We start from the raw sequence: 24,024 nt of genomic DNA, 5'->3' as shown, positions 1-24,024 counted from the left end.
TAATTTCAAGAGAAAAGGTCTTTAGAAGGCACAGTTGATGAAATTCTGAGTATTAACAGAGGGACTGGCCTTAAATAAGAGCAGGGATAGTTCCTCCATAACAAAAGTGAAGGCAGAGTTTTCATTTGACTACATCTATCTTCTTTGAAAAGTACACAGCTTAGCCATAAACCTACAGTGTGTGTGGAAACAGAAATGGAGATTTGAGGAAGAGATCATGGAGAATGAGAAAAGAAATTTACTAAGGAAGTGTAACAGAACCAACTAGTCACATTTAGTGCCCACTTAAGAGTATAGTCATGAATAAGAGGAAAGAATAGTCAGCACTAATTTGTGATTTTCTCCAGTAATCTTCAGCTGCTTGGGTGTAGGTATGGAACACGAATCTAGTTGAGCTGGGAGCCAGGGTTGTGTCAGGTGACTGTGAGGACAAGAGGGAGGTGATGAACAGCAAAAAAGAAGTCAAAGTACTTGAAATCTTTTTTTTTTTTTTTTTTTTAAAGTAGGCTCCACACCCAGCATGGAACCCAACCTGGGGCTTGAACTCACACCCCTGAGATCAAGACCTGAGCCAGGATCAAGAAACGTACACTCAACTGACTGAGCCACCCAGGGCCCCAGGACTGGAAATCTTGAGATCAAGTAATCACTGAAAACAGAACATAACACCAAGTAAGCTGGAAGGAGAGAAGGATATATGAAATCAAGATTTCAAAGGTGGTATAGTTACTGATGAAGACAAAGTCAAGGGAAGTAGTTCTCAAACTTTAGCGTGCATCAGAATCACTTGGAGTCAAAACACAGAATGCTGACTCCTATATCCAGAGTTTCTTATTCAGTAAGTCTGGGGTGGGGCCACAAATGGCATTTCCAGCAAGTTCCCATATGATACTGCTGATCTAGGGACATACTTTGAGAACCACTGATCTAGGACAGGACTTCTATTAGTGATCAAGATGGGGGTAGGAAAAAAGATCTTCAGAATTAAGATCAGGAATTGAGAAACCAGGTTGTTGAAAGGATCATTTATGAAGATACTGAAGGCCCTAAGAATGTTGATGAGAGAGAATGAAAGGTAAAAGACAGCTATAGGAAGAGATAATAGGAGGCACAGCTTGATGTCTTATACTTCAAAGAGCTGGGATTTTTGCAGGATAAAAGGAGACAAAAGGGTTGGAAATGGCAGTGGGTAACAAGGAGAAAACCTATCCCATCTTCAGGTCTGAAGTATTAGGGTACAGGAAAAAACAACTTACACTTAAAGAACAGTAGGGCAATCCATAATGGGAGCTTTTCAAAGAAAAATTGGCTTTGACTAAATAGTAAAGGGACCTAACAACTAAATGCAGTGGGTAAACTTTGGGTTCTGGGTTAAAAAAAAAAAATACACACACTTGGGGAAATGTCTATGGACTCTACACTAGAATTATACATGGAAATATTGTTACTATTAGGTGGAATAATCGTTATGTAGGAAAATTTCCATATATTTAAAGATTCAGGCTGAAGTGTTTTAGGGTGAAATATGATACCTGCATTTTCAAACAGTTGCTTTAAAAAAGAAAAGTGCATGCGAGCATGTGTGTAGTCTACAAAGATGGCCTCCAATGAACTACACTGTGTTCTCACTGTCAGTATTTGTACTGCTGTGTAGTCGCCCCCAGAGTGAATGTGAGTAGATTTTCACTGTGAGTGCTTTAAGCAACAAAATGTGGTGGAATTGATTCTGCGCTAATTCTGAGCTTCAACATTACATCAAGAAGACTTGGAGGCTTCTTCCCCTTTTGTGCTCTGGGAGCTCTGAACTGTCATCTAAGAAGCTGGCTACCTTGCTGGAAAGAGCACATGGAGAGGGAGAGGCCCTGAGATTACGTGGAGAAGAAAAGATGAAGAGAAGAGGGGGAGGGGAAGGAAAGAATGGAGAGGATATCCAGCCACCCCAGTGGACCTGTCTAGCCAACATCACCAAGGTGCCTAGCTGAGCCATCTTGGATGCTACAACCTAGTTACAACCAGTCAATCCACAGGGTTACAAGAGATATTAAAATGTTTTAAGACACTAATTTTGGGTAATTGCTGTAAAACTATATACACAGACACACACAGTGAGGGGAGAAAGCAAATGTGACAAAATGTTAAATAATGAATCTATTTAATTTCTCTCTGGATTTGAACATTTTCAAAATAAAAGACTTATGGAGGACTTTGATCATATTTGATCATTCCTTAGTTTTATTGTTAATTTTTAAAAGTATGATAGTGGGACTGAGGCTATGTTTTTTAAAAAAGAGATCTTTTAAGGATATTGAAATCTTTACTGATGAAATTATCTAGTATCTGGGAATTACTTCTAAATAATCAAGGGGATGGGGTGGAGAAGGAAGATAGGACAATATATGAAACAAGACTGTCTTTTTTTGATAATTATTGTTGATAATAGGTACAAGGGGGAAGATTCATTACACTCATCTATTTACTTTTGTCCTTGCTACATAATTTCGGTAAGTTAAAAAAAAAAGAAATGTTGCAGCAGAAGCAATGTCTTTGCGTTTCAGTTATAGTAAGAAGGTGAATGGAACAGTGACATTAAAGAAACAAGAAACACAGGGGCGCCTGGGTGGCACAGCGGTTAAGCATCTGCCTTCGGCTCAGGGCGTGATCCCGGCGTTACGGGATCGAGACCCACATCAGGCTCCTCTGCTATAAGCCTGCTTCTTCCTCTCCTACTCCCCCTGCTTGTGTTCCCTCTCTCGCAGGCTGTGTCTATCTCTGTCGAATAAATAAATAAAATCTTTAAAAAAAAAAAGAAACAAGAAACACAAAAAAAGCTTGCACCCAGTCGGGGAAGATGGTAGCTAGAGAATAGAGGACTTTATTTAAAAAGGCTATAAAGTACTTACTAATAAGTTTGCTCTCCCCAATGCTGCTGTATGTTTGTAAACCATTGTGTTTATTAACGATTTTGATAACTCAAGTGTTCTCCCCCACTGGTGTAGAGAATCTAGAACTGTACATAAGAATAATTTCCTTTGTTAATTTTAGGGAGATGTAGGACTGAGCAAAGATGTGAAAGGAAGAGCTAAAAGCAGAAATTATTGGCAAAAGGCAAAAGCACTAATATTAACCAATGATATCTAAGGGCAGTGACTTTAAGTTTAGTAAGAGAAAGGGATTTCCTAAGGATACTTGCATCAAGAAGGGGAAAAAAAGGAACACCTATATCCAAAAACCTTCAGCTCTTTGTATCCAATCAGATTGAGGATATACTAACTCACTTGCATGGAAAGTAATTCACAACTGATGAGGCTTAACCCCAAGAATACAGAAAATAATTGTGATTTACTACTATTCTCTTCATCTCCAAAATTAGGCTTGATGTACTGAAACACATCAGCTACACAGACAGACAGATATACATATTAAGGATATCTGGAGAAAAATACTAGTTGGTTACAGGAAGAGGTAGTGGAAGTTTTCTACCTAAAAATCTTAAAATACCCACAGTACAAGGCAAGGAGGCTCTGTTGTTCCCACTGATGGATTGAAAAATAACAAAATATGATTACCACAAAATAATTTTTTATCTCTATAGGACTTTACACTATATATATATAAAAGTATAGCACTTTATACACACATATATATGACCTAACATTCTACTCACAACCTTCTGAAGTATGCCTGGTGTATCCCCATACAGAGATAAGAAAATGGAGTACCAAAGAGGTTAAATCACCTATTTAGAAAATTCATAGCTATGAGGAGCCTGGGTTGCTCAGTTGGTTAGTCGTCCAACTCTTAATTTCAGCTCAGGCTGTGATCTCAGGGTCATGAGATCTAGCCCCACGTCGGGATCTGTGCTCACCTCTCCTTCCCCCTCTGCTCCTCCCCTCACTTTCTCTAAAAATGAATAAATAAAACCTTTAAAAAAAATTCATAGCTAGTTGGTGGTACAGCCAAGATGAGAGGCTTAAAACCTGACCTCTTAGTTCAGGGCTCTTTCTACCATTATAAACGGATGAATCCAAAGGAGAATGGAGAACTTGAATTATTTATACAACTAAAACTTGGTACAAATTCAGATATAGAAAAATGAGGAAACAATTATACAAATTTCTGAGAGAGCAGTGGTAAAAAAAAAAAAAAAAAGTGACCAAAAAAATGACACATTTACTTAAATGCACAAAAGAATCCTAACTTTTCTTTTGCTGTACACTTAAAGGGATACGGCATACTTTACCACCAGCCTCTGGATACTACTCACAATATATACTTCTCATTTTTTAAACTTTTTTTTTTTTTTTTAAAGCATGAAAGTATGATCAGCTCTATTAACACAGATCTACTTCACCTCCCATTATTTACAAGTCACTTGTCCCTATAAGGCTTTCGAACACAGTTGTGCCCTCACAGATGTTTATTTTCATTAAACCTACCAGGCTCTGTGACTGTTTTGGGCTTCTCAGTTTCCACAGGTTCTTGATTTTCAGGCATTTCTTGAATATCATCTTCTGCAAATCCAGTATCTGGGCTGCTGGTTGGTTTATCATCATCTTCATGACTCAGAGTTGGTGAAGATTCTCTCTTACTCATCTCTAAAACAGCTGCTAGAAGCTCTTCTTCGCTCATTCCGTCAAATCCGGAGTTTTCCAATTCGGACTTATCAGGCTCTATTCTACATGATTTTGAATCCTGAAAAAGAGAGTCATATTTAGAGGAAACCAGAATTCCTGAGAATATGGCAATCAGAGTTTAAAGTTAGTTTATTTCTAAAACGTTTCCTTTCTTTGATGTTTTGAGTTAACAATCAATAACCAATATATGAACTCACTGGCAAGCCTAATTTTCTTTTAATAAATATACAGGGATACATGTTTATTTTACTGATTATAGTACATGCTAAGTATAAGATTTGGAAAATACATAAAAATAACAAAATAAATTCACTCAAAATCCATCACTCAGAGATAATTACAGTAAGTATTTTTGGTGTAATTTCTTCCAGATATACTGAATCACACTATAGACACTGTCACCACACCTAGTATTTCTTTTTTTAAAAATTACTTTATATTTTTGAATTTTTTTACTTAAGTTCAATTTAGTTGAATAATACTGACAGTGATTATTATTAGTTTCGGGGGTAGAATTTAGTAATTCATCAGTTGCATATTAACACCCAGTGCTCATTACCTCAAGTGCCCTCCTTAATGTCCATCATCCAATTACCCCATCCCCCCACTCACCTCTCCTCCAGCAACCCTCAGTTTGTTCTCTATAGTCAAGAGTCTCTTATAGTTTGTCTCCCTCTCTGTTTTTATACTATTTTTCCTTGCCTTCCCCTATGTTCATCTGTTTTGTTTCTTAAATTCCACCATACGAGTGAAATCATATGGTATTTGTCTTTCTTTGACTGATTTCGCTTAGCAAGATACCCTCTAGTTCCATTCACATCGTTACAAATGAAAGATTTCATTCTTTTTGATGGCTGAGTAATATTCCATTGTATGTATATATCACATTTTCTTTATCCATTCATCTGTCAATGGGTATCTGGTCACTTTCCATGGTTTGGGTATTGTGGACACTGCTGCTATAAACATTGGGGTGCACGTGCCCCTTCGAATCACTATTTTTGACTACTTTGGATAAATAGTAGTGTAATTGCTGGGTCGTAGGGTAGTTCTATTTTTAACTTTTTGAGGAACCTCCATAATGTTTTCCAGAGTGGTTGCACCAATTTGCATTTCCACCAACAGTGTAAGAAGGTTCCCCTTTCTCCATATCCTGGCCAACATTTATTGTTTCCTGAGTTGTCAATTTTAGCCAATCTGACCATACACCTAATATTTCTTTTTTCCCCTAATATTTCTATTTAGATGTTAAGTCACCATCTTTTTTTTTCTCCTTTTCAAATAAATGAGAAAAATAAAAACATCGAGAGTATGAAAATATTCAGAAGTTATTTTCTAAAGAGCTTAATCTCGTTTCTGGGAGAACTTCTGACTTTCTATCATTTCTCATTCAAGGTGAGCAGCCACAAACTAGCTTTGAAATAAGATGGGAAAGTCAATAAAAATTAACTACTAAATTGTTATCTTAACAAAAGGAAGATTTAAAATAAGTCACATGAGATGATGCAAACTCCTAGGAAAGCTTGTATCTTTAAAGTATTAACTGTCATTATGTGTCAAGATAGAAAATGATAAAGTTACGCCTTCTCACATTCATTATGTAAACCTCTATATTAGCTGGTTGGCTTGTTGATATAAAACATTTACTATAATCTCCCATATATTAACAATTAGTATTAAATAAAGCAAATAATTATTTCAGGACCCATATGTAAAAGTAGCTCTGAAAATTAACAGGAGAAAGCAATTTACCTGTAACAACTTTCATTTCTAAAGTCTCAATCATGGAAACAACTTAAGTGTCCATCAATGGATAAATAAAAATGTGGTGTACATATACAATAGAATACTATTCTGACACAAAAAAAGAAATGAAATCTTGCCATTTGCGACAAGGATGGACCTTGAAGGTATTATGCTAAGTGAAAAAAGTCAGAGAGAAAAAGACAAATACCACATAATCTTGCTTACATATGGAATCTAAAAAACAAAACAAAACAAAACCCCACCAAGCTCACACACGTATGGAATAGACTATTGGTAGTTAGGGGTGGAAGCCTGTGTGTGTGCGTGTGAGAGAGAGAGAGAAATGGGTAAAGCAGGCCAACTTCCAGTTGTAAAATAAATAAGTCATGAGGATGTAATGTACAGAATTAGTTAGACTACTGTTAATATTTTACTGCAGATTTGAAAGTTGCTTAAGAGAATAGATCTTAGAAGTCCTTACCACAAGAAAAAAATTTTTTTTGCCAACTATGTATGGTAATAGATGTTAACCAGACTTACTGTGGTGAGCTTATTGCAATACATACAAATACTGAATCAATACGCTGTACACCAGAAACTAATACGTCAATTATACCTCAATAAGAAAAAGTCCCAATCCATTTTAAACAGTGGTTTTGTAGTTACAGAAAGTATACTCTTTAAAATTAGTGTTTCAACAGATCCATTAAGTTTATGAATTTATGATCTACCCTGTGTATTTTATTAAGTTTGCATTTATTAAGTTAATTAAAAAAAAAGTTTGCTGATGCTGGTTACAAAGGCATTTGTTTGGACAGGAAGAGTTATACAATTATTTGTCAAGTATTTTGATGAGAAAGTACTTACTTTTTCCAGGTCTTCCTGCTGCTGTTCGCAGCCTGACATTTCACAAAGTCTCTGGCTAAGGGCCACAGAGCGTTTTAGCTCATCCTCACTGTCTGAATCAAGGCATAAAGCCAAGGAGCTCTTGGATTTGAAGGTGAAATTCCTGTAATTTAAGAAAAAAAAAAACCTATATGAGTCTGATAAATAAACATTTGTCCTTGTTATTCCCTTGGCATAAATACCAAAATAAAAAACTTTTTCATATGGAAAATGATTTAGAGAGAAAAAAAGATATAGCAAAAGAGGTGTATTTAAGCATTACCTTTGCCCCACTCCAAAACAGCCATGCTTTGAATATTAGACAATTCTTATAATAAAATCCATCCGTAAACCAATCACTTTGTGCCTTCTTTCTTTTAATGATAAACCCCAAAGAAGTTTTTGTTTTTATAAAGCCAAGTACTCTACTGAATGCATGCAAACATAGCAATGAATAAATGTTTTTGACAACATTGTGCATGAGGGCTAATTTTTGATCTTTTAAATTATGATCCATGTATTTTAAAATTAACAGTAACATTCCACTTATCCAATTATATGTAGGTCAGACTTTTGGCAACCTCAACTCTCCAGAACACAGGGATTCAAAAGTAAGAAAAAAGGCTTCTGAGGAAAGCAGTAGTTTCAAAGCCAATGCACTTTACACTTTAGACAGGGACCCTTTCTTTCCCAGGAAATGGTGTATAAAATAATGTAGCAAGTTCATCAAGAAATGAGAGCTAGGAAATGAGAGAGAATAACCACAAAAAGGGCAATAAAGAACTATAAAATCATTTAATATAAACTATTTTCTAAGAATTAAAAGCCTCTGACGGCATTATCATATTAAAACACAGTGCAATACGTGACACTCATAATGCTGATTCTAAGTCATTAAAATATATTTAAATTATCTTCAGTGTATTTTAGTTAGGAATACAGGGAATTCTGTGAGATTACAGAGTATATAATCATCTAAAATGGTTAAGCATTTTAAAGATTAATGCTTAAAAAAGCAATCTTTAGCTATGTAAAAATTTATATGTGGAACATCAAATATCGTTCTTTAGTGATACCAGATAAGTAAGGTGTTACTGCATTGTCTTCCAAGTGAGCTGAAAATAAACTAAAAGAAAAAGTGGGAAAGGTCAAAGAGCACGAACTTTCTTTGATGGAGGTTAACATAAATTCATATACTATACTAAAAAAAAAAGTAAAATGGAAATTGGAAAAATGCAACTAATCTAAATGTAAAAACTGTAAATAAACATATAGAATGATGGCACCAAGAAATAAGAGGCCACAATGGAAACCAGGAGGACTGCATAGCAATGTAGATCAAAGAAAAGAGGCAAGTGGTCAGTGATAAGCCCAAACATAGTCTGTGGCTGAGAGCAACCAGGATATCACTGCACTCCAGCCTATACACTTGAATAGCCTCCCATTATGTGTTCAAAAGGGTTTTTAGTATAACTTAGAAATAGCCAATTAGCCATCTTAATTCCTCATTTCTGATTTCATGCTCACCAAGCAAAACTGAATGTATTAATTTGTTTATCCATGTAAATACTTTGAGGAAGGAGGGTGACACCTGGCTACTAATGTACCAGGGTCAAATGTGACAAAGGACATTGTAGAAGAACCAATGGTATTCTTGTTCATAACTCAGCCTCTTTTAAGTTTGATCGGCATGACAGGTCTTCTAGGGCCTAATTATCTTTTATTGACCAACTCTCCAATTCTCATACCAGTAGACCCTGGAGAACAGATGACCATGCCAAATATAATGATGCCCAATGAAACCATCTCCTTCTTGAAACTACAGTGATTTGGTACATAAAGAGTGCATTCCATTAATAATTACTATATTCACAGAAGGCAGCTTGCCTGTAGTAAGGAAAAATATTCATCCTGTAAATGCATCACTTGCTCACTTTCTAAGCAGCCAAGTGGTATTGCTCATTTGTATCTTGAGAACGGGCAAGAGTATTCATATCGGTACCATTTCAGATTTCTAGTCATGTTAGTCATCTGGTTTTAATTGCACTGAAAAATAGTTAACAGGAGGAAAAGAAAATAGCAGTTCCCAAATGTCATTTTACGGTTATATAAGCCCCCCAAAGCCCTTAACCAACAGAAGTGTCTCTTTTCTAAAAGTACTTTGGGACATCAAATTTTCAGAAAAACTAATTTTAAAGATAAATGACAACCAAGTCATTTAAAATTGTTTAATCAGGAACTGTGGTTCTAGTTAAATCACAGAAGAGAGAGATTAAGATTAAAAAAAGTATTTGCTTCCCTTCTTGGACAAACTTTTCCATCTTAAGTAAAAAACATTTGTAGAATAGCTACATTTCATTGTGTGTTTGTTTTCTTGTTCCCTCTCAGAATTGCTCCAGTTCAGTGTCTAAGACAGGAAGTCCCAGACTGGCTAGCAACAGGTGAAAAGATATTTTGGGATCCCCATGTGTATTTTTGAGGAACAGTGCTTTATACCAACAGTGGTTATTTTATCCCTTCAAGCCTTAAAATCCCTTGTCATCAATTTCTATAGTTGTAGGATGAAAATATTACGTATTAACAGATGATTTAAGAAGTTTAAAAACAAAATTTTCAGAAGATCATCTGAACGTGCTTCACTGTTAAAGATCTGTTATACCCTAGGTTATACTTTAAAGCAGATTCAGGAAAATTACAAAGTATACTAATACAGAGCAGTTATCATGCAAAGAAAAACAAAGAAAAAGGAAGGGGATAATCTTGGAAATCAGGGTAAGCCAAATCCTTAAAAATACAAATTTTGGGTACACAAGAAATATAACTCACTTTGAAGGTGTAGAAGGGCTGGTGATGCAGGAATTCACCATTTGAGAAGCTTTCAATGGTCTAGAACTATCAGAAAATTAGAAAATATATAATGTATATAATTACATTATTAAAAATATATATTTAACTTATAAAACTAATTATTCTGTACTATAGCTCCTATGTATCCTTTTGAAAAGCAAATAATTATAATACTTCTACTAGCAATAGAGGCCAAAAGAGAAAACAAAATACCATCTGTAGGCTCTTCCTGATCCAATGATCTAAATAAACAGCATTGGAAATGAAGTCAAAGGTAATGGATATGAAAAGAACAACTTGGGAAAAATTATCCTGTCTCAGTTCTTTACTTTAAAGCAATAAAATAATAATAGCTCTCATTTATTGAGGACTTACTGGCTATGAGACACTGCAGTAAGAGCTTATGTGTATTACCTCATTTAATGTTCACACCATCCTATTATTTCCCCTATAACCAGGTCAAAGAACTTGTCCAAAGTCTTCAAGACATTTCATTGTGGAATCATATAGCCTGGTTTCAGGCCTGTGATCATAAATCACCTACACTGATGGCCACAAAGAGTAACAGTTCTACCAGCAGAGGGCAGTTTGCATTAAGCAAAAACATCTATTCTGAAGAAAGTCCGTAAGAGAAAACCCAGAAACACTTAAGACTCTGGGAAAATATCTTTATTAACAAGTAGACCCACTGAGTCCTTTAGTGTAAACTTACATGATGTAGTATATATTTCAATTATCAATCCAAGGGAAATACATTCTATAAAACTGCATCAATTATTGTTAGCAAATGTTCATTCACTTTCTGAAAGGTCTACTTACTCTACTGTAGCCAAGAGACCTGGCTCTTCCAGCTATTAACTGCATGACCTTAACAAAATCACTTACTCTCCTTGAATCTTTTCTGTAAAACTAAAAATTTAGACAAAATCTCTAAGATCTTTTTCACTTCTAAAGTTGGAGAACTTAATGATTCTACTAAATTAGAGTTCAAGTACAAAAAAGAACTACAATACATGGCTCCAAGGTAATGCAACAAAAGTAATGCAAGAAAGAGCAACATTCAGAGAAGTCCTAAGGTTTTCCCAGTATACACGATGATGCAAAATCAAAAGTAAAGGTTACTTCTTTTATCATGGAAAAATTTCTAGGAGCCACCGAAGTTCTTCACTCACATCGGTGATAATACGTTTACAAAGATACAATTTTTGGGGGGCGCCTGGGTGGCTCAGTCGTTAAGCGTCTGCCTTCGGTTCAGGACGTGATCCCGGCGTTCTGGGATCAAGCCCCACATCAGGCTCCCCCGCAGGGAGCCTGCTTCTTCCTCTCCCACTCCCCCTGCTTGTGTTCCCTCTCTCACTGGCTGTCTCTATCTCTGTCAAATAAATAAATAAATAAAATCTTAAAAAAAAAAAAGAAAAAAAAAGATACAATTTTTGGGGCACTAGATAAAATTTAGTATACTGTTTCTCAAACTTGCATATCCCAAAGAGTCAGAAAGGCATTTTAAAAAATATTAATTCTCAAACCCTATCTCAGATCTACTAAACAGAACTGCTAGGGAAAGAACACAGGAATTGGTATTTTTTAGCGTTCCGGTGACTCTTATGAATAAGCAAATTTGATTTATATTCCCAAAATGTATCAAACTTGTCTTCTAGTGATCTAAAAGAGTAACAGCACTCTCTAAAAAGGTAACTTACTATGAAAGGCAATTAATGTATCAGAAAAATTTTGTTTAAGCATTTTATTTAATTACCTCCATCAGGCAGTAATTTGACACAAAATTCCAAAATAGAGCAAAATTAAAATCTCCTTCTTGGTCTGATTTTACCTGGGAGTCATGTTATCTAGTTCAGTCATTATTTTGATCAGATACCAAAGCCCTTCTACTTGAAAAGGGAAGGTAAAGAAATTCTCTCTCAAGGACTTACATTGCCATATGTGCATTCCAACCAAGGGTGAAGGGTGGTTTTGTATTTTCAGTGCAATGAGAGGACAGGGTCAGGTATCTTGGAATGATGACTTGCTGCCCAATCTTGTTGTTAAGTGAGAGAGTGACATTGAAGCTGTATCGTTTCAAATGAAGAATGAGGATCCTGAAAAACAGGAGATGACATTACTAGTTCACACATAACAGAGCTAGCTCTCTTACCGGTGAAAAGAGATCACCGTAACTAACCATGTTAGACAGCTTTTGACTTAAAGAATACTTTTGGCTAAAGATCGTTCAAAGTTTACCGAATACCTGCCATGTGCGAGGCATTGTGCTAGGTACTAAGAATATAAATAAAAATAAAACATGGGCATTGGGTGGATAAATGAAGTTTGGGTAAAATATTTACAATGTTAGCAGAAAAAAAAATACATCAAATAAAACACATTTTATTTTAAAATGTTGGTATTGGGGGACAGCTGGGTGACACAGTTGGCTGAGTGTCTGACTTGGTTTTGGCTCAGGTTGTGATCTCAGAGTCATGAGACTGAGCTCCGAGTCGGGCTCCATACTCAGCATGCACTCTGCTTAGAGATTCTTTCTCCCTCTGCACCCCCTCCCCCCATTCTCTCTCTAAAATAAATAAATAATTTTTTTTAAAAGGATTTTTACTTATTCATTCGACAGAGAGAGAGAGCCAGCCAGCGAGAGAGGGAACACAAGCAGGGGAAGTGGGAGAGGAAGAAGCAGGCTCCCAGCAGAAGAGCCTGACGTGGGGCTCGATCCCAGAACGTCAGGATCATGCCCTGAGCTGAAGGCACATGCTTAACGACTGAGCCACCCAGGCGCCCCTAAATAAATATTTTTTAAAAATTAAAAAGTAAATAAAATAAAATGTTGGTATTGGGTTAAATCCTTAAATTATTTACTTCAATGTTATATAGTTTACAATAGGTTTGATGGTGAACATTAATTTTTTCAAGATGATTTTTTACAAGAACTATTTTTAAGTAGGCTCCATGCCCAGTGTAGAGCCCAACAAAGGGCCTGAACTCATAACCCTGTAATCAAGACCTGAGCTGAGATCAAGTCGGACACTTAACTGACTGAGCCACTCAGGTGCCCATGACAAGAGCTAATCTTATTTCAATGTGTAGCACTTTCTCTGGAGAAAGCTACGAAAGAAACAGGAAAGTTTTCTCCGCTTACAAAAAGTTCTACAAAATTTACATGCCAAATCTGGTTTGTGGGTCTGAAAAGGCTTTCAGCTCTGTAGAAACACTTCTTTTTAGTTACTATTGTGCCAACCTTCTCACCTCTGATACAGACCATAATCTCTGCTTGATGGACTAAATATATTTCACAGCCCACAAGAACACTTTAAAATTGGAATTTCAGAACTCTTATGGGAATAAACCTCAATTCTAAGCAAAATAATGCCTGCTTTATGGAAAACTGTTTCCTTTCTTACCGTACATATCTTTATCACAGAAGCCACAAACCAAAAAAAAAGTGTAAATTAAAGTTACTGACTATATTTCTCTTTAAAAAATATGCTAGAGGGACGCCTGGGTGGCACAGCGGTTAAGCGTCTGCCTTCGGCTCAGGGCGTGATCCCGGCGTTAGGGGATCGAGCCCCACATCGGGCTCCTCCGCTATGAGCCTGCTTCTTCCTCTCCCACTCCCCCTGCTTGTGTTCCCTCTCTCGCTGGCTGTCTCTATCTCTGTCGAATAAATAAATAAAATCTTTAAAAAAAAAATTAAAAAATTAAAAAAAATATGCTAGAACTCATAATTTTCAAATTCACAACTTGAGAGAACACAAGGATCCAAATGGTATGAAGAGATTAAAACTAATGTCAAATATTTTGACTAAATTTCCAAATAATCCTACCAAAGTAAAAAGTAATATGAAACAGATAGATGACAGTCAAAATCACTTATCTTTTCTACAAAGATGAGGTGGACTAAAACTGAACAGGACTAAAACTGAACGTATTTGATAAAGATACCAGGCCCTTCAAGAATAAAAGTAAACTGGCTTTAATACTGAAATTCACAAAAACAGAGCAAGTCTGATAATCAGGATTTATTATACAAAGGCTTCTAAAGTTTGGAATAAATTAACCTATAATGCAAGTGACCTACTAGAAAAAAGAGAAAACCAAGGAAAAAAAATTCCCCTCAGGATTTTTTTCCCACTAAAAGAACAAATAGCTAGATACTGGAAAAGGGAAAAGACACTCAGCTTGCCAGGTCAAACAAGTATTTCAAATTGTGCATGTTTTCCTTAGTTAATGACAGCTGGTAACAATCAATCCTTTGCCTTAAGGTTTCTCTCCACCCCCTGCCTCAAAACACTCACCAATAGGAAAGAATAAGTCTCTTGAGTAAGAAATGGTCAACATAATGATACTGCTATAATTCAGAAAGTTATTTCTTTAAAAGAAATTCATTTTCTAGAAAGGAGATTATGGAATGTAAAAGAACTAGTCTCTAGGGGCTAGGTTCCAGAAACTCTACACTTACAGAAAAGTGAAGCTAATAAAAGAAAGTAAAGCACTCTACAGGCAAAGTGCCACATAAATACTTAATAATAACAACCTTGTTTGTGGTTGAGATCTATTCTTGGAAAGAACTAAAAGCTGCACTATAATCACATCATACTTTGTCTAACTAGTTTGGTTTTATGTATGTGTACACAGAGCTAATATAAGTTAATTTTATTCCTAATTCTCAACTGTTCTGATTATACGAAACTTACTAACTTACATGATCCTTTGAATAAAGGAATGCAAAAACACCCTGCAGAATATTACTCTTCTTGTTTTATTTTCATGCTCACACGTGTATGTGTTTTGGCAGATTTTTACTGAAGGTTTGGGAGAAGAGGAGGAGACTAGCACATAATCAAACTGCAAATTGTAACTGAATTGCCATACATTACCAAATTAAAAATCTACTACCTAGTCCCTACCATTGTTCTAAAGTCTCACTAGCCACATCGTCTTGTTGCCATCTTCCGGGGACTCTCAAGTGACTTCTCTTCCTCAGCATTTCAAATCTTCCCTTCTTATGCAAGAGCATCCTAACCTCCCATCCTCTACCCTCCCCCATCTCAGCTTTGCTTTACCAATCCATTCTAGTGAGCCTCACTTATCCAGTAATATCTGTAAGTACTTTAAGAAGAAAAACTGAAGAGCAATTCATTTTACCTGGGTAGCCTGTTAAATTTGTGCCTGACAAGAGCACACTTCCCACCACACTTCTCACAGGAATACTCAAGTTCTTCTGCCTGTAAAAAGACAAGAGGCAAAAATAAAGAAGCATGAAGTTGAATCAGCATTACCCCATTAAACATTAATACTCTTTTCTAGTTACACTAGTTCAGTGCAATGACAACTCCGACCAGTTTAAATTTTGTGTCGAGTCATATGCCTTACTAAATTAAGCCCTAATCCTCAAAATAGGTATCTTATAATATCACATCCTATTTCAGAATTCCTAATTTCCTCTTTTACCATGGAAACATCTCAATTTATGACAGCAGCTAGACTCTACAGTAGCAGATTCTCAACCTTTTCCCCGTGGATGCACAAGAACCCCTGCCAAGAGTACATCCAGAGTTTAACATTCGGCCAGAGCAGAGATAAGATCACCTGCAGGTTAGGCGGAGTTCCTGGTCTGTTAGCTGTAACTCTACCCCTTTCTTATAATGGAACTCAATCTTCTGGTGACAGCCCACTAAGAACAACTGCTCTAAAAGGACCAAAGTTTGGGGTGGATATCATTACCTAGAGAAAACTGAAACAAGAAATCCTTAAAAAATGGGGGTAAAGATACACAGGAAAAGCTTCAAATTCTATGATAATAACAGGAATAGTAAGGAATGATAAAACAAAAAGAAAAGCAGAGTATTTATCTTTGGGTGGAGCTGAACGTTCATCATTTAAAGAACAGAATTTTTTTTTAACCTTAGTAAGACAACCCTGCCCATTTGCTACAACAAAACAAGAACCACTATTAAAGAGACAAAGGGTGATCCTGGCAAATTTCCATCAGTTGTAAGGACTGCTACATAAGAGGTCCAATTATACCCCTAAAACTTGCCGAATATCTGTAACAGTATATCACAGAAAACATATTTATCTACAGCTTTGGATAAACATGACTCTTCCCTTTTGTTTCTAACACGTTATTATAACCTAAGGAAAAGCAAAGAGTATTTTTTCATTCCTCAGCTGTTAGATACAAACTTATATAGTATCTCCAATTTTTACCAACACTACCAAATTTTAACACACACTTCAAGTTAGTGTTTGTTTACTAACAACTGCTTCTAAGGTTAAAACACCTGCTATTGAGTTAAACGTATGATCCACTTAACCAATTAATAGTCATCTTTGATGAGTTAACAATTAGATTTATCAAGCTTTTAAAATTAAATGTTATTTATAAGTATTTCTCATTTGTTTTTCCTTCATGTAATTTTGTTAAAACTCTGCCTTAAAGAAACCATTTCAAATACAATTACTATGACATATAAAACTTAGTTATGTGAAAATACCAAAAGATATACTTACCCTAAAGAAAAGATCAAGAGAATCTTGAATTGAACGAGGAGGGAGTGGCTTTTTCCTTCGAGGAAGGTCAATGGAGAGGTCATTAAACTGTTCTCTTTTGGGAATAACCTCTCCACATCTGTAAGAATAGAAGACGACAAATGGAAGCATTTAGAAGTCTAACTGTGCAATACAAAATAAATACAAATATACTTCAGAAACACTGCTCCTGCACAGAACTTAGCAGGTACTGACAAAGACTAGTCTTGGTTGATAAGCAATATACAACATGTAAGACTTTTCTAATGAGTATTTTACCCTTATCAAATCAATATAGGTAAAACCTCAACTACAAGTATGTAGAAGTACTTTATCAGAATGCTAAATTTTATTTTTTTTAAAAAGCCCCAAAGGTTAAAAACACTGAAGTACAACATACACATAGAAAAGTGAATCAAAGTTGCACAGTTTCATGAATTATCAGTTAACACCACTCAAATAAAAAAATAAAACATTATGGACTCCCTAAGAGCCCTCTCACATGTCCCTTTCCAATTACTACCCCTTTCTCCCAAAAGGTAACTATTATGTTGACTTCTAACACAACAGGGTAAGTATTGCCTGTTTCTGAACCTTACATAAATGGAACCATACAGTATGTTTTCTTTAGTTTCTTTTGTTCGACATGATTGTGAGATTCAAACATGCTTGCTACATGTGGTGACAGCCCATCTTCATTGCTGGCTCACATTAACCTGTTTTGAGCATGCCACAATTTATCTATATTACTACTGATGGACATTTGGATTGTTTCCAGTTTTTGACTACACAAACAATGCTGCTTTAAAAATTCTATGTGTTCAGCAACTCTTTCTACCCACAGGTCCTGTCCCCATGCTTTAATAATAAAAATACCTTTTTGAACTGAAAATAATATAAAATAAAAATCCTATGTGTTCTTGGGGCACCTGGGTGGCTCATTTGGTTAAGCATCCAACTCTTGGTTTCAGTTTAGGTCATATCTCAGGGTCGTGAGATCCCCACATCAGGCTCCATGATTAGCACAGAGTCTGCCCTCTCCCTCTGCCTCTCCCCATGGATGCTCTTTCTCTAAAATAAAATAATCTTAAAAATTTTTTTCTAGGTGTTTTGGTGAACTTCTGTTACAACTGTTTGATCACTGCGGCACCTGGGTGGCTCAGTCGTTAAGCATCTGCCTTTGGCTCAGGGCATGATCCCAGAATTCTGGGATCTAGCCCCGCATTGGGCTCCTCCGCTGGGAGCCTGCTTCTTCCTCTCCCACTCCCCCTGATTGTGTTCCCTCTCTCGCTGGCTCTCTCTATCAAATAAATAAATAAAATCTTTAAAAAAAAAAAAAAAGAACTGTTTGATCACTGGATATATTTCTGTACAATTTTTTAAAATGGGCTTGGAGATCAGAACACTGTATTTATCTGGAAGCAAATTCACTTCTTTTAAATAGCTTTAGTTGATGTTTTTCCTTCTCTGGGCATAGCATAGCACAGCAGCATTTTTAGTAATATTCAATCTCCTGCCCCAGTTCTCTACTGCCACAGTTGAAGACTGGAGACCATAAAAATATATTCTTCATTCAACAAATATTTGAGCGCCTCTATCTAACAGGCAGAATTCTAAGATGACCCTTGCCTTCTGTATAATTCCATCCCCTTTAGAAGAACTTGTGACCACGATGAGCTTTCACTCCCATGAGGATGTTACTTTACACGACAGAGCGATTTTGCAGATATGATTAATGTTACTAATCTTAATGTTGAGTTGATAAAAAGGAGATTATCTGAGTGGGTCAGACTTAATCACTTGAGCTCTTTAAATCTGGGCCTAGAGGTCTCAAACAGAGGAAGTCAGGGATTCAAAGTCAGACACGTACTGCTAACCTGAAAGAAAACAAACAGCACTGCTGTGAACTGCCTATGGAAGCCACACAGCATGATACTACCTAGGAAATGAGTAGTTGCAGCTAACAGCCAGCAAGAAAATGGGGACTTCAGTACTGCAATCATAAGGAACTACATTCTGCCCACAACATTTTTTTTTTTAAGATTTTATTTAGTTATTTGATAGAGATAGCCAGCGAGAGAGGGAACACAGGCAGGGGGAGTGGGAGAGGAAGAAGCAGGCTCCCAGCAGAGGAGCCTGATGTGGGGCTCAATCCCAGTACTCTAGGATCACGCCCTGAGCCGAAGGCAGAGGCTTAACGACTGAGCCACACAGGCGCCCCTCTGCCCACAACTTTAATGAGTGTAGAAGGGGATCCAGATGAGAACAAGCAATACCTTGATTTCAGTCTTCTGATACTGTGAGCAGAGAACTTGGCCACACCCTGCCTAGAATTCTGACCTACGGAACTGAGTTCATAAATATTGTTTTAAGCTGATAAATTTGGGCAATTTCTTAGGCATCACTAAACACGCCTCCTATATGCCAGAAACTGTTCTAGTAGCATTGGGATTATAGCAATGAACCAACCCAAGATAAAATACCTCCCTGCACAAAGCTATACTGGAGGAAAGAGACAATAAAAAACATTTAAGTAATATGTATGGTATGTTAAAGTGATAGTGATAAGTGCTAAGGGGGGGAGGTAGTGAAAGATCAGAGTAGATGGTTGGAATTTAAATAGGGTAAATGCCTAGAAAATGCCTTACCGAGCAAGTGGCTTTTCCATAAAGATATGGAGGGGAATATGGGGAAAGAGAATTTGAGATAAAGGGAACAGTAAGTGAAAAAGGCCCTTAGGTACCAGGATCCGGCATTTTTAAAAAATATAAAGCAAGGAAGCTAATTTGATAGGAACAGAATGAGGAAGTGGAAAGAGCGGTAGGAGGTGAAGACCGAGTTAACTGGGGGAAGAGGGGCTGCTGAAGAACAGATCATATGGGATTTTGCACATGACAGTAAGAACTTCAGCTTTTATAGGTTATGAGGAGAAGGCTAACATGAACTACCTTCCACTGTAAATGGATCACTTTCGCTAATGTGTTTACAAAAACCTCGAGAGAGACGGGATAGAAACAGAGACCAGTTTAGAAGGTATTCCAACAATCCAGGCACGAGATGATAGTGGGTTTGATCATAATGGTGGCAAGAGGTCAGATCCTGGATATACGCTGAAGGAAGAGCTGAGAGGATTTCCTAACATATGAGATGTAGGGATGCTAGATAAAGAGAAGAGTTTTGGGGCTGATAAACTCTAAGTATGGAACTGTTATTACTGAGACAGGGAAGACTGCAGAAGGTTTTATGGAGAATACTTAGTTTTAGATAATTAAAGTTCTTTGAATGGAAAATTCTTCATATTCGATAATATCTTACTATACTGAGATACCTTATAATGTAATTGAAAACAAGCCCATTTAAACTACAACAGTTTAAGAAAAATAAGTACATTTGGCAAATTGGCCAAACTAACCCACAGTGAGCTAGGACAGAGGCTAAACAATGAAAATTACAATTTGAGGTGTCTGCAATCTTCCTTGAGCCAAAAACCATTTTGTGTTTAAGCAACTGTCTTAGAGAAAATTGCTAATAAATCAACTAAAGCAAGGCGTTTAAGGAGATAGTTGTACCACTGCTGCTGTGGCCTCATAGAGCCTTGAGGCCTCCCAGACTTTCCACACCCTTGGGCCACTGCTCAGCCTACCCAACTGGTGTATCTAACATCCCATGAGACGTGCCACTTCATGCATGGCGCACACACCTCAAATGTCCACCCAACATCTGGGTGCTGCAGGAGTGGAGGGCCTGACTGATGCTGTTGGCACAGGACAGCAGCCACTACTTTGATATGGCCTTCTTTCTTCTTGCACTGCCTGTAGCCATTTCTATCAGAGGCCATTGAAATTTTCCTACCAAAATAAATTTGGTTGGCAGCCTCTCAATTAAATAACAACAATTAAAACTTTGCTTCTCTCCCTAACTTGAACAAATTTGTTGGGACAGTATGTTAGAGGAAAAGGAAAAGGTAACTGGCTACCATTTTATTAACTGCTGATGGGCTCTCCAGCTTTTACAAGGAGATGGCCTATATTATAAGACCTGGACTTTTTCTTGTAAAAACAATTTATCCACTGGGGAAACAAAAGACTGAAGAAATTATGAAGACAAGAAATGTCACACACACTAGAGCTACAAAGCTATCTTTCTAGTGTCCATTTGAATGCTCAAAATTCTAGTCACAATTATTAGAATGTTATAGTGGGAGAGAAATTTTTCTAAGAAAAACAGAAATGGAAGACAGAATGGATAGCCAATATATGGGTTTTGAGTATTTCTAAAGAAAATTTCAAAACAAATGGAAGGGAAGTAATATTTAGAGAACAGTTGTCTTGAGCGGAAGAAAATCCCAAATCTTTCAGATGAGAAAGCTCCATCATGTTAAAGGTAAAATTAAACAAAATGCTTAGATGCAAACTTGTGAAAATGTGGATTTCAAAAGTAAGGAATACCACAGATTTTCAGGAAGAAAAACATTACCCACAAAATCGGGTTTCTCCCAAAAGGCACAGAGTAAGAAAACACGATGGGACAGTAAACATAAGATATTATTCAGGGGGAAAGGCTACGTCTGATTCAATAATCCTGTATTAACTCTTCTGTGAAAGCAACACAATTCTTACTTATACAGAAGAAATCCACTCTCTCTGAAAAAATATTCAGAGATGTACTATTGATAACTGAAAAATTAATCAAAATAGAACGTTTTCATGTGAAGTGCATGGTTTAGAAGTCTTGGTAATGAGCATGGAAATTAACTAAATGCAGAAAGTCAGTCTGAATAATCAATATAAACATGGTTAAAAAGCACTGCAAAAATTAAAAACAATTCAAATTACTGTAAAAAAAAACCCTTTTTTTTTAAAGATTTTATTTATTTACGTGACAGAGTGACAGCCAACGAGAGAGGGAACACAGCAGGGGAATAGGAGAGGAAGAAGCAGGCTCCCAGCGGAGGAGCCCGATGTGGGACTCGATCCTGGAACGCCGGGATCACGCCCTGAGCCGAAGGCAGACGCCTAACTAGACTGCGCTACCCAGGCGCCCCCCAAAAACCCCATTTTTAATAAAGACAATTTGGTTTAATAAAATAAGCACTAGGAGAGAGTCTTTTCAGGGAAAAAGAAAAAAAACATCAAGTATTCCCAAAGTACTCGATATTCCACATAGAAATTAAAAGAAAAACCCACAAAAACAAACTTATAGATCAAAATTGTTTAGTCAGCACTACAGCACATGACAAAATAGCTTCTCCTTAGTTCTCACCCTACAAAGCATTTTTATAGAAGATAAAGATATTGAAAAGAGATGTTTGGTAGAATCTATGCATTTATGTGTCCTTATGACATAGAAAGGAAGGTAAGAATTAAAACCTTCTAGAAGAATTTTAATCATTTGCCATGAAGAATTAAAAGGGCACAGAGTCTTCTTAGACGCTACTTACGCTTTACAGATGATGGAGTGCTGAACCTCAAACTCCAAGTTAGTAATAACAGGGCAAGTGTACACCCTGGTGGCCGAAATATCTGAAGAATTTTCTTCTCCGGGAACAGGTTCAGTCTTCCAAGTTTTATTTAACTTTTCCATGTCCTCTTTCAGCTGGTCTAAGCACTGACTTAAAAATTCATGAGCATCCTAAGAAGGCACAATATCTTTAATGATACGATCAAAACCTTTCCTATCACAATGATAGCTTGCTAACATTGTGATTTATACAACTAACGCACTCGGAGGTCAGTACCGTATGTGAAAAAGGTCAGATTTACTCTAACGATTTTGGGGTACATATTTTGTGAATAAGAACAAATGACATTGCAACTGATGAATCACTAAATTCTACCTCTGAAACAAATAATGCACTATATTATCGTATAGTGTTGTATGCTGTATTACACATACAACATATAGTGTGTTATTACATATACAACACTATGTTAACTAAATTGAATTTAAAGAAAAATTAAAAAAAAAAAAGAACGACAGATTTTATATTTTTAACTACCAGTTGGATTAGAATGAATGAATAAATGAATCACTCCTTTAAGATAAAGTATTTTTTCTAGAAAAGCCTTTATAGCTAAAAAATAGCCCAAATTCCTATAATGACAAATGATATCTGTATTTTTCAAATATGATAAAATACACAGAAGAGTCATATTAAACCCTACTGTAAGTCCTCAGGTTTTTCCACTTGTGATGAACACATGCACACAATCTCATTTTAAAATAGAAATTAGATAATACACTGAAATCAATTTTTTCAATTTTCCTTATCTCTAAAATGTTTAAAAACAATTAGTACTCACATTCTGCATATAACCAGAGAATCTCTCTGCTGTAGCTGAAATGGCATTTTTAACCTTCTTGAGTAAATCTTTTTTGGTCTCTGAATTACAGATATCTTTTTTAACAAGCAAGTGTGCAAAGCGTCTGTTAAAACAAGAGACAAGTTTAGTGACGTTTTACAAAAGTCTGGTTAGCATGATATTTTAAAGACTGTTAACAATGTCACATAAAACTTTAAGTGTCTAAAACTCTGCTACTCTATAATCAATAAGGTAAAAGGTTACTTAGTAAGAATGTAACAATTACCTGATAAGTGCATTCAGTGGAATTTTCTTCCACGGGATACCTTGCTTAAGCAAGTCATTTGCAAATGACTGAAGTGAAAACAGAGATTGTAAAATAGCATTCATATAGCAGGTATTTCCCAAATTGGAGAAGCTGAAAATGAAAAAAATAGTACTTTTGAAGTCAACAGTAGTTCCTGACATATGTTCATTAAAGTAGGGGGCTCTCTAGTATAGCATAGTATAGCACCCATCAGAATCACATGGAGGGCTTGTTAAAATACGTATTGCTGGGCCCCAACTAGAAACTTAGATCCAGTCAGAGAGAGTGCAGAACTGTGCATTTCTAGCAGGATTCCAGTTGATGCTCATGCTGTTGGTCTGGGGACCATACTTTGAGAACCACTGCATTATAAGATTATAACAAGGAAAATTATACATTTTCAAATGAATGCTAAAAATAACTGGGGACTTATCCAAAGAGCTATTTGTTCTTATTTATAATTTTAATTTTTTCATTGAGATATAACTTAATTCATTTCTCTTAGGTATATGCCCAGAAGTAGAACTGCTGGGTCACAGGATATATGTATTTAGGTTAAATGGGCATTGCCAAACATTTTTCTAAAGCACGTATTTTTAAAAAACTTTTATTTGAAAATATTCCCAAACTCTCAAAAAGTTGCACAAGAATATATTCTTTATCCATATTCACCGTTAATCTTTTGTACTATATGCTTTACAATTTAATGCACCTCTCCCTGTATTTCTCCTGAACCATGTGAGAGTAAGTTACATAGATCATAACCATT

The 24,024-nt window shown here is 36.3% G+C and overlaps 1 protein-coding gene across 1 annotated transcript in view; it reads right to left on the bottom strand.

Moving 5' to 3' along the window:
• The window catches only part of USP37 (ubiquitin specific peptidase 37), an 82,758-nt gene that overhangs the window by 18,022 nt on the left and 40,712 nt on the right, over window positions 1-24,024 (bottom strand). Inside the window, exons 11-19 of the mRNA XM_040640620.1 lie at window positions 23,235-23,366; window positions 22,949-23,072; window positions 22,087-22,277; window positions 16,629-16,746; window positions 15,261-15,340; window positions 12,044-12,208; window positions 10,092-10,157; window positions 7,248-7,389; window positions 4,437-4,692 (exon numbers count right to left, since the gene is read on the bottom strand). Of these exons, the coding sequence (XP_040496554.1) occupies window positions 4,437-4,692; window positions 7,248-7,389; window positions 10,092-10,157; window positions 12,044-12,208; window positions 15,261-15,340; window positions 16,629-16,746; window positions 22,087-22,277; window positions 22,949-23,072; window positions 23,235-23,366 (1,274 nt within the window). The remainder of the gene's footprint in view (window positions 1-4,436; window positions 4,693-7,247; window positions 7,390-10,091; window positions 10,158-12,043; window positions 12,209-15,260; window positions 15,341-16,628; window positions 16,747-22,086; window positions 22,278-22,948; window positions 23,073-23,234; window positions 23,367-24,024) is intronic.

This window comes from Ursus maritimus, unplaced genomic scaffold (genome assembly GCF_017311325.1).
Source record: "Ursus maritimus isolate PB19 unplaced genomic scaffold, ASM1731132v1 scaffold_1, whole genome shotgun sequence".
NCBI classification, from domain to species: Eukaryota; Metazoa; Chordata; class Mammalia; order Carnivora; family Ursidae; genus Ursus; species Ursus maritimus.
The sequence above is the reverse complement of the archived record's forward strand: the minus strand, read 5'-3'. Positions and strand labels throughout refer to the sequence as shown.